This window comes from Austrofundulus limnaeus, unplaced genomic scaffold (assembly GCF_001266775.1).
Source record: "Austrofundulus limnaeus strain Quisiro unplaced genomic scaffold, Austrofundulus_limnaeus-1.0 Scaffold1898, whole genome shotgun sequence".
Lineage (NCBI taxonomy): Eukaryota > Metazoa > Chordata > Actinopteri > Cyprinodontiformes > Rivulidae > Austrofundulus > Austrofundulus limnaeus.
In genome coordinates, this window is record NW_013954300.1 from 3,008 (window position 1) to 14,281 (window position 11,274).

General features: G+C 39.5%; 1 protein-coding gene across 1 annotated transcript; it reads left to right on the top strand.

Annotated features, from left to right (window-relative positions):
* Positions 1 to 3,522: 3,522 nt before the first annotated feature.
* On the top strand, positions 3,523 to 6,370 carry xbp1 (X-box binding protein 1). The gene is given in 6 exon segments (XM_014033927.1): positions 3,523 to 3,878; positions 4,251 to 4,347; positions 4,477 to 4,593; positions 4,776 to 4,832; positions 4,835 to 4,942; positions 5,395 to 6,370. Coding segments are annotated over 6 exon segments (1,137 nt in total). The 5' UTR covers positions 3,523 to 3,651; the 3' UTR covers positions 5,926 to 6,370.
* The last annotated feature ends 4,904 nt before the right edge of the window (positions 6,371 to 11,274 follow it).

Consider the following 11,274-nt stretch of genomic DNA (forward strand, 5'->3'; position numbering starts at 1 on the left):
TGTGTGTGTGTGTGTGTGTTTAAAGGCTGAGTCAAGTCCACCAGACAAACACACATGGGTTTAGCTGAGAACACAACCCCTTCATGAGTCTACAAAGACAGATTATCTCAACTCAGGTTTTGTAAACTAACAATTTAAAGCTCTCAGTGATGTTGGTCCAACAAAACACTCACAGTTCTTCTATAATTAAAAAAAAATTGTCAGTATGTACATTTGTGTTTCTAACAAATAAAACAAACTGTTTCAGTTGATTCTTCGGTTTAATTCTAAATAAATTACTGGACAGAGTCAGGTTCATGTTTTTGCTCCATTGTTGGATTTTGTGCTGAGTTGGCAGAGTCCAGGTTAAATCTGCTTTAAGAGTTTTTTCAAGAGTTCAAGACCCTCTTTGAAACCAACTTCTTCAGACTTTAAGTTTGTTTGAACCACTCAGGGAGACCCTTTAAATCAACTCCAAACGTTATCTTGGACCCAGTGTTTGTTCTCCCAAAGTTTCTGTTTCGTACAGCTGTGTTCTACGAGCTCAAACAATGTGGGATTATTCCATCGTGAAACACGATTAATGGGATTTGCATTTCAAATGTTGTTTAACTGCTGACAGCCCGCTCATTTTCCTAACATTTGGTTGTCAGAAAAGACTCGTGAGGCAAAACCAGCAGAAATTTACCAAACTTTTACTTATTTAGCTCTTCATGTTTTGGTAATTACTGCTTTTAAATTTAGCGTTGCTAATTTTAGTTTTTCTTCTGAACATTTCAACTTTCAGCTTCTTAAATAAGTTTCGGCCAATTCGTCCTCTGCATTTTCAAAACAAACTAGTTTTCTTACACTTCTGTCCCACTCATCAGAACTTCCCTGAAGTCAGAATGTGACACTTATCTCATGCCGGGGGCGTCCCCAATAACTTTCCAACTCACAACTAACTGTGTCATATGATATACAGCGGGTAAAATAAGTACTGAACACGTCACCATTTTTCTCAGTAAATATATTACTAGAGGTGCTAATGACATGAAATTTTCACCAGATGTTGGTAACAACCCAAGTGATCCATACATACAAAGAAATCAAACCATAAATGTCCAGAAATGAAGTTATTTGTAATAATGTGGAATGGCACAGGGGAAAAGTATTGAACACACTTACTGAAATTTATCTAATACTTTGTACAAAAGCCTTTGTTGTCAATGACAGCTTCAAGACGCCTCCTGTTTGGAGAAACTAGTGGCATGCATTGCTCAGGTGTGATTTTGGCCCATTCTTCCACACAAACAGTCTTCAAATCTTGAAGGTTTCGTGGACCTCTTCTATGAACTCTGATCTTTAGTTCTTTCCATAGATTTTCTGTTGGATTCAGGTCAGGTGATTGGCTGGGCCATTCCAGCAGCTTTAGTTTCTTTCTCTGAAACCAACTGAGAGTTTCCTTGGCTTTGTGTTTGGGCTCATTGTCTTGCTGAAATGTCCAGCCACGTTTCATCTTCATCATCCTGGTAGATGGAAGCAGATTTTTATCAAGAATGTCTCTGTACATTTTTCCACCCATCCTTCCTTCAATTATTTGAAGTTTGCCAGTACCATATGCTGAAAAACAGCCCCACACCATGATGCTCCCACCTCCAAACTTCACTGTTGGTATGGTGTTTTTGGGCTGATGTGCAGTGCCATTTGACCTCCAAACATGATGTGTATTCTGGCATCCAAACAGTTCAATGTTGGTCTCATCTGACCAGACTATATTCTCCCAGTATTACACAGGCTTGTCTAAATGTTGTGCAGCAAACTTTAAAGGAGCTTCAACATGCTGTTTCTTCAGCAGTGGAGTCTTGCGTGGTGAGCGTGCATACAGGCCATGGTGGTTCAGTGCATTACTTATTGTTTTCTTTGAAACAATCGTACCTGCTAATTCCAGGTCTTTCTGAAGCTCTCCACAAGTGGTCCTTGGCTCTTGGACAACTCTTCTGATAATTCTTTTCACTCCTCTGTCAGAAATCTTGTGAGGAGCACCTGGTCGTGGTCGGTTTATGGTGAAATAATGTTCTTTCCACTTCTGAATTATGGCCCCAACAGTGCTCACTGGAACCTTCAGAAGTTTAGACATTCTTCTGTAACCGATGCCATCATTATGCTTTGCAACAATAAGGTTGTGAAGGTCTTGAGAGAGCTCTTTACTTTTACCCATCATCAGATGGTTCTTGTGTGATACCTGGCCAACATTTGGGACTGAACCAGCTGATATTAACTTGTACTGACAAGGGGCAGGCTTGTTTTCTAATTACTGAGAGAGTTCAGCTGGTGTCTTGVCTTTCCATGCCTTTTTACACCTCCCTTTCTTCATGTGTTCAATACTTTTTCCCTGTGCCATTCCACATTATTACAAATAACTTCATTTCTGGACATTTATGGTTTGATTTCTTTGTATGTATGGACCACTTGGGTTGTTACCAACATCTGGTGAAAATTTCATGTCATTAGCACCTCTAGTAATATATTTACTGAGAAAAATGGTGACGTGTTCAATACTTATTTTACCCTCTGTAAGAATAAACTTCACTTCATCTGAATCTTGTTGACATAAAGAAACTGGATATCAGGAAGTTGGTTGAGCATATTATTTCTCTGTGTGCATCGAACCGAAGCACATCCTTCTTTTAAATCCTGCCCCCACCATGCAATGTCCTGCATGCCCTCATAACCAAATGTTGATTCTGTAATGCCAGGAAGGTTTTGCAAACAGGCCACTGTTTGCTCCAGCTGCTGCAGTTACAGCTGCCGTGGAAACGTTCGGCGGTGCGACAGGCTGTGAAGAGGGCAACAGTGATGCTGCAAACATCCTGGCTGACAGCGAAGCAGAGCTCAGAGTCTTGAGAGGGACTTTTTGTACGTGGCTCTCTGCTGACACAGTGCAAAAACAAGCTGAGAAGCTGCAACGGATGTAAACTTAAAAAAACATCACTACATGAAGTTTAGACAATCTAAAATAAATGCACATTTTGCATGCAGTAACAGGTATGCCAGTCAGTAAAGTCTCTAACAGGAAAAGGACATTTATAGTTCAGAGGTTGGATTGCTGTAATTTACCTCCTTCAAAGACGAAAAGAATGAGGAAGTTCTGAGCCAAAGAACTGAAGGGAAAGTGAGGTGAAAATATTTAAACATGCTTTCCTTTTTGATGGCACGTGTTTCATATAATCTCTCAATGAGCATAAAGCTTTTGAGATTATCATAAATATAACTTAGTCTTCATTAGAAAAAAAGGTTTATAAATAAGGCTTGTTTACAAGCTTTCGATGAGAAAAAACATAAATAAAAAACGACGAAAGCAGACAAGTCTAAATGATGAAATAAAATCTCCAATAAGAGCAACACAATTTGGTTTTGCGTTCAGCTTTACAGCAGGGCAAATTTTAAACATACAAAATTACATCAGCCCCCCCGACCAATCACAGCTCACATGGCGAATGCGTCACAGCCCGCGGCAGCCAATCAGAAGCCAACACGATATAGAAAAGATTGCAGTCGCAGCTCTATTTGTCAGGCAGTAGAGAAGAGCCGGGCATCGAGTAAACAGGGAAACCGACGGGTTTCCACTGAATTTATCGCGGATTCCCGGTGGTTTATGATTTGTACTCGGTCACGACGGACTATTCCGACATGGTGGTGGTAACAGCAGGGACCGGCGGAGCCCACAAGGTGCTCCTGATATCCGGGAAGCAGAACGGCGGCTCGCAGACGGCGGCGGCCTTCGGCCGGCAGATCTCCGTGGTTCTCCCGGCCAGCGGCGTGTCGTCGGACTCTGACTCCAACACGTCCGTGGGTCCGCCGGTCCGGAAGAGGCAGCGGCTGACACATTTGAGTCCGGAGGAGAAAGCGCTTCGCAGGTTTGTTTGTTTATTTATTTAATTTTATATTTTTAAATGCCACGGCTTTTCCACTAATGACGTCATTGTTCCTGGTATTTAACTGGAAACACGCCCAGAGAGGTGCGGCCCTTTTTAAAATTTGAATTAAACCTATAAGATTTGTTTTTAAATATAGTAAGTGTTGCTTTTTGTTGTTTTAAGGATGTCAAACTAACTCTTTAGTAAAAGTTAAACATGATCCCATCGTGTCTGTACTTTGAGCTCATAAAGCTGTTTTCTTGGGGGGGTTGAGGATGTCTGCGTGGCAGGAACATGGCCGACACCGGTCACTGCTTTACTCTGTCAGCTTCATGGAAAAAAGTGTTTTAATTATCTTATCTTTCCCCACAGGAAACTGAAGAACAGGGTGGCAGCTCAAACAGCAAGAGACAGGAAAAAGGCCAAAATGGGAGAGCTGGAACAGCAGGTCATAGAGTTGGAGCTGGAGGTATTCATTTCCTGCAGACCCCCTCTGCAGCCTCTTACATAATGTCATAAAGTCTTAGAGAAATCCTTAAGTTTCATTTAATTTCCCAGTAAACCAAAGCAAGTTTCACAAGCCCGTTTCCTCCTGCAGAATCAGAAACTTCACATCGAAAACAGACTGCTCCGAGAGAAGACGGGCGGTCTGCTGACAGAAAACGAGGAACTGAGACAGAGACTGGGGTTGGACACCCTGGACTCGAAAACAAAGGTGGGATTTTTTTATTGAGACGGCTGCAGATGTGGCAGGGCAGAATCCACGTCTTATTCAAAATAAACTAGTTTCATTTTCTTGTTACTGATTGTGCAGCACCTTGTGAATGTATTACTGTGAAAGGCGCCTTTTTATAAACAAAACTTAACTTATTTGTGTTTTTCTGTTCACATGGAAAGGTTCAGGTTCTGTTGTCCAACGGGAAGGACACAGGTTTGGGGATCGGGTCTTCTGAGTCTGCAGTACTCAGGCTACGTGTGCCTCCGCAGCAGGTGCAGGCCCAGCAGTCCTTAAATCTGAAAACTTCACAATGGCTACAGATTGTCCTGACTCTACAGACAATGAGGTGAGGCTTTAGATCTGTTTTTTTTTTTTTTATTTAGGTGCCTGTGATATGCCTATCCTTCAAATGCAAAGAAAAAAGTTAAAAAAATCATGCAACTCATTAATGAAACTCATTTTTTTAAATTAAACAAAATTTATTTGAACTTTTAACTCTTGTCTCTTTGATAATAACGCAAAATTTACAGAAACTTCAGATTGTTCTCTGCAGTCTGTTAGCTTTTGTTAAAACGCTCTGTTTACGTGCAGACATCCCCCTTTGACATCACTTCCTGTTTCTTCACATGCAAATATCTCAACAACGGTTCATCTCTGCGGCATGAAATTTGTTTTGCAATGTGTTTATCAAAGTTTTCTTTCCAATAAATGGATTCATGTTTGTTACAAAAATCTGATGTCCCAGGCCCTTTAATCCCAGGTGGCTAATCCGGTCTCTCCTTTCTGCCCCCCCGGTAGTCTGATTTGCTGCTGGGCATTCTGGACATCCTTGACCCAGAGCTGTTCCTCAAGTCTTGTGAGCAGGTGTGCGAGGAGCCGCAGGTGCTGCTGGTTGGAGGGGGGGACCCAGTACCTGCCGCCCCACCTGCGCCTGTGGGGGCCCCACCAGTTAAGCTGGAGACCCTTAATGGACTGATCCACTTCGACCACATCTACACGAAGCCCGTGGAGGAAGTGGGCGACACGGAGAGCGGCACAGATGAGAAGATGGAGGAGGAGGAGGTGACCGAGGTGATCGTGGGCGAGGAGACGGTCTGCGTCAAAGACGAACCGGAGGAGGTGGTCATCCCCACCTGCGACGAGCAGAGCCAGGCGGACGACCTCCTCTCCGGCGCCTCCCCCTTCAACCAGCTGGACAAGGAAGCCTTCCTGGTGGACAGCGACTCTGGATACGAGGGGTCTCCCTCCCCCTTCAGCGACATGTGTTCTGAGAGCTCTTGGGAAGACATGTTCGCTAACGAACTCTTTCCCCAACTTATCAGCGTCTGAATTCTGCCCAAAGTTTAAAATATCCTGTAAATACACATAAAAGCTAATGTGTAAATACGTAAAATTTTAGTTGTAGAAAAGCCCTACGAACCGGTTTGTATAAAGAACTCAATACAGCAGGTCTGTACCTCTTAGTGCTGCATTGACGTGTGGTAGGTGGAGTTTGGCGCCTCGTTGGCACCAGTTTGTACGGAGAATTTAAGATTTGCCAATAAATCTTTTCACTCGCTGTTCACAATGAAACGTGGGTGATTCCAGTATTTGTACTTTTCATTTTTATTAAAGGGGGAGGAGGGGGGGACCTGTGACTTATTACACTTTTATTTATTTGTGTAGTCCGCTTCAGAGTTGTGTCCAGCTGTTTAAGAAAAAAAAAAGATTCTTCTCATTTTTGCTTGCTCTCCTTGTAGTCTAATGATGGCAATTAAAAGTTTTTTGCATCGCATATTGTCTCTTGTGTCTCTAAAAAGTTTATTTCAAACATGTATGGAAATTATACGTTAATATATTTGAAAAGCAATAACTAAACTTTTTTTTACCCTTCAAAGCTCATTAAAAGTTAATTCTAAATTGCAATTTCAGTAAGACTGAAACAGAGTTCACCTAAATCAGTATTTCCTAAAGTTGGGGTCGGGGCCCAAGGTGGGGTCCTGAAAAGATTTTCTGAATTAATTACATTTTTGCCTTTAGTTGTTACAAAGGAGTGAGGTTAGTGAATTTAAAATGGATAAATGAAGTTAAAAAATAGTTACTATGCCCATGTTTAGTTGACCTGATACAAATGTCATCCAAAAATAGTTGGGGGCACAGGTCTCTGTTATTTTGTGGGTCAAAAGCTGAAAAGTTTGGGAACCACTACACTTTGGTTCCCAAAGTTGGGCTTGGGACCAAATTATGGGTCATGAAGCACCTTGGATAATCTCCAGAAATRAATTTAAAGGATAATAAAATAACTGCTGCTGTAAATATTTCCCTATAATTATTACAAAAACACAAAAGTAAATAAGTATTTTTGTGTACAAGCTGTTTATATTGTCAAAAAGTCTGTTTTTAGGGTTATTAATCAAGTTTGTGTACTCAGACCAGTAATATTTGGGGTCACAAGTTTTTGCCATGGATATTTTGTGGGTCAGAAGATAAGTTTGGGAACCACTGATCTAAATTATAGCGCTTACAAAAAATACATATGTAAACATCTACATACTGTATTTACACAGTATTTTTTTCTAGACTTTTTTTTCAAAATGTGCGTTACCATTATGTTCAAATATATCTAGAATTCTGTCTGGTACAAAATTGAGTTATTTTCCTGTTATGATCCCAAACTTTAAATTACTTTTTGGAGAAAAAAAATTGCCATCTCTAATGGGGATGACTTTTATTTTGTAAAATCTTTAGCTTGCTCATTTAAGTCCGACTTAAGAGCTGAGCCTCAAACTTAATCTCAGTGTCAGAACTGATTACATTTTACAAGAACAAGCTGAACATACTTGTACAACATGATTTGACTGTTCCCCTTAATTTATGAAACTAAAGACCGTGTCCTGGATGAGAATTTAAACTTAGTTTGAAATAAAGTTGTTTTTACAAGCCTGACAAGATGTCAACGTGATCTGGAGTGAAGTTTATTTTTAAAGAGATTAATCAAAATACTTATCTGGTGTTTTGAAAGCATGCAAATGATCAGTTAGTTAAATTACTGTCTTAAAGATTTAATTTTTTTAAACACGTTGATCAAATTGTTAATCTTCAAACCAACAAACATCTCATGGTCAAATTTTGAATCAGTTTCAGATATATCCTGAAACATGTTCATAATATTAAAAGTATGTTTGAAACGACAGAGAATTCACGATTCAATTCAGTTTGATATTTTTTCGATACAACAAAAGAGAAATTTCAATGTCCTTGTAGTAATTTATTGAAATTAATAATGAACATTTGTTTAACCTCAAAAGTACAGTTTTTAAATAAAATGTTGCTGAAACAGCAAGTTTCTCAGTGGATCTGTGCTCGACGATGCAGCCTAGGTGGAGTAGTCGAACACAGATCCACTGATCCTTCAACACAGAGCGTCTTCAGAAGACAAATCAATTTTAAAAATCTGTATTGTTCGATGCATATTGTGTGTTGAACGGTTCGACACACATACATGTTGCTTAGATGGTCCTGATCTTCAGAACCTGAAGGTGGCACAGGATTAAAAACAGTGTAAACAGTTCACAGTGTCATCTAACTGTTGGTTAAAGCTCTATCGTGCAAAGAAGCTGCTATATTCTGTGTGCTAAAGCTAATTTAAACAGAATACTGATGGTATGGGGGTGCATTAATGCCTCCAGCATGAGCAGCTCACACAGAAAAAAACACAGAAAAGCATTTATAGGATTTAGAACAACGTTTGCTCACATCCATTTATGACAAATAGACTTAGCACAAAAAGTCAGGAAATGTGTGTTTGGTGTGTTAATGTGTGTTATCTTTGTGTTGTAACAATGCTTCATGGCAACAAATCTTATAATGTTGGAAATTAAATGGAGCCACATTTGTAAGGAACATGCATGTTTGTGTTGCCTTTTGTTTTGAGCTCCTGGCGTAAGAAATAATCTACCAAACACAAATTTTCTTACCTTTTGTGCTCAATATATTTTTATTTCATTGTAACTTTTAAGACTAATTTGATTTCTGTAGATCTTAAGACTCTCTGCCCCAAAGCTGAGAACCACAGGGCAAATGCCTGCTTGCGTTATGCAACACTTGAAATGCATCTGGGAGTTTCCCAGCAGTTAAATTTAAGACGACCTGGACTCACCAACAAAAACAGGTCAGTGCAAGTATTGTTGATTTGGAGGAAAATGCTTTTTCTCCCTCAGGACCTGCATCTAATCGCATAAATTTTTTTTAGACCGTACACAGTTTCTGAGCAGGGTTTTTGTTTGTTTCTTTTCACTGATAATCATTCTTTGTGACGTTCCTTGGGTTTCACAGCTTGTTTCATTTAGGTGTAAACCACACATGAGATCTTTCAGGGGAAAACAACAGAGTTGTCTCCTCAGCTCTTTCAGTGTAACCTGGCCTCCATCTTGTGTTCCTGCGGTTGATGGAAGGAAACCGCATCAGCTTTTGACGCAGCTACGCTCTGACTTCCTGTCGCGTCGGTGTAGCCGCAGAAATCAGCCACAGCTGCTGAAACTGAAAAATATCTGCCAGAGCGGCTCTTTCAGTTTCAAACCATAGATTTGGTTATCACCAACCGCTGCCTGTGAAGCAATATTAACAGCCTACTTTATGTAGGCGCCAATCGTAAAAAGAGATGTAGAAAAAACTTCACAAACATTTTTTTCATTATGTAGCTCACTGTTCTTACATTTAGCTAATTTTTTTTTACTAAATGTTAAATTTAAATGTTAAAAAATATTTAAATATTAAATCCCAAATCTAAATGTTTAAATCTAAACGTTGAAGTTTAATGTTGAGATCACATTTAGGTATTCTGGAATGGAACGCAGCCTTTGCTGTTGGTGCTTAGCTCAAGTTATGACATCATCAACCTGAGACAATAGCAACCGCTAGCGCTCCAGAGCAGCTAAAGCTTCCCTATAAGACATCAAACTTGCAGTTATGGCTGGTGTCTGTGCAGCATTAGAAGAACTTTTAATCAGACAACCATCTTGATGTCATCATCCTGCGACAAACATCAACAATGGCCGCTGCTAGCCACCACTAGCCATCTCTAACTGCTGCTAACGCTAAAGATAATATTTAAAATCTAAATTCAAAACGTCTTCATAAAAAAACAGGTGGTATTTGTGGTCCAGCAGTTTGAAGTGCAGCTAAAACACTGGCTGCATCTGCAAGTTTGATTTCTTGTATGGAAGCTGTGGCTGCATTGGAGCACTAGCATTGTCTCAGGATGATGACATCATAACATGAGCTGAAAGCTATCAGCCAAGGCTGCGTTCCATTCCAAAATATCTAAATGTGATCGTCAGCATTAAAGGTTTAACTTTTACATTTAGATTTAGGGTCTAATTAATTAATTAATTTATTAAAATTTAACAAAAATTAGCTAAATATAAGAACAGTGAGCTAAATAACAATAACGTCAATGGAACATTTTTAACACTCAAAAAGTGAGCTAAATAATGAAAAATATGTCAGCGAAATTTTTGAACATTTCATTTTACACTTGGTGCCCCATAAATTTAAGATGACCACTGACAGCCAATTTTACAAATATTGCACTAAAATTCAGTGTAGCTGAGCGTCATGTTTCCAACACACTTTGTGATATTTTTGTTTCAGACTTTGGCATTCATCTTCGTCACAGGTGTTTATTCAAGGAATTCCAAGCCCGTAGCAGAAAACTAATGGTTATATTTAAAAACCCCGGCTGAGCGTTTGACAGATAAGAGAACTGAGCCTGAATGCCTCGAAGTCCTCTGAGGATGTGGTTTGCAAGAGATAATTTGCATAATGCTGTCAGCAGCAGATGACTTGTTTAACTGACAGAAATTGAAAGCACGCCAAAAATTAGGACAATGCGTTTACAGCGTTCAGGCCTCATGGGAAAATACCAAAGTGAGGTGTTCCTGTTTCAAAGATCGGCTTCAGGACACTGCACTTTTAGAGCATATAGAGTGTAACACAACACTACGTTTTTCTACAATCACACAATTTTAGACCCATAGGGTCCACAGGTTTTTACTATAATTAATGTTTTTGTGACCGCATCTCAGCACCACTTTGAAATGAACTTTGTCCAAGTCGGTAGCTGAGTTAGAGGCAGAAGAGTCATGCTGATGTCACTTCTGCATGGATTTGGATAAACCTTTCAGCAGGTCTCACATTACTGAAGTCAGCAGTCTTATAAAGAGGATTGCTAAACCTTCACTGGCAGCTGCCACTTCACTGTATAGGCTACATGACTTTACAGCTGCAGCTTCGCTTTCTAATAAACTGTCTGCAAAAATTAAACTAAATTTCAAAAGCTTAATTGAAATAATGACAGAAATAATTTTGTTAATGTTTAAACAGCTTAATTAGATTTTGCAGCTTTAATTGTTCTACTTAATAAACATTAAGTAGAACAATTGTTTATATCTTTTTAGCTTTGAGCTAGTGCTTAAATCCTTTAGCATTGAGCTAGTGTTTATATCCTTTTAGCTATGAGCTAGTGTTTAGCTTTGAGCTAGTGTTTAGCTTTGAGCTAGTGTTTATATCCTTTTAGCTTTGAGCTAGTGCTTATATCCTTTAGCGTTGAGCTAGTGTTTAGCTTTGAGCTAGTGTTTATATCCTTTTAGCTTTGAGCTAGTGCTTATATCCTTTAGCGTTGAGCTAGTGTTTAGCTTT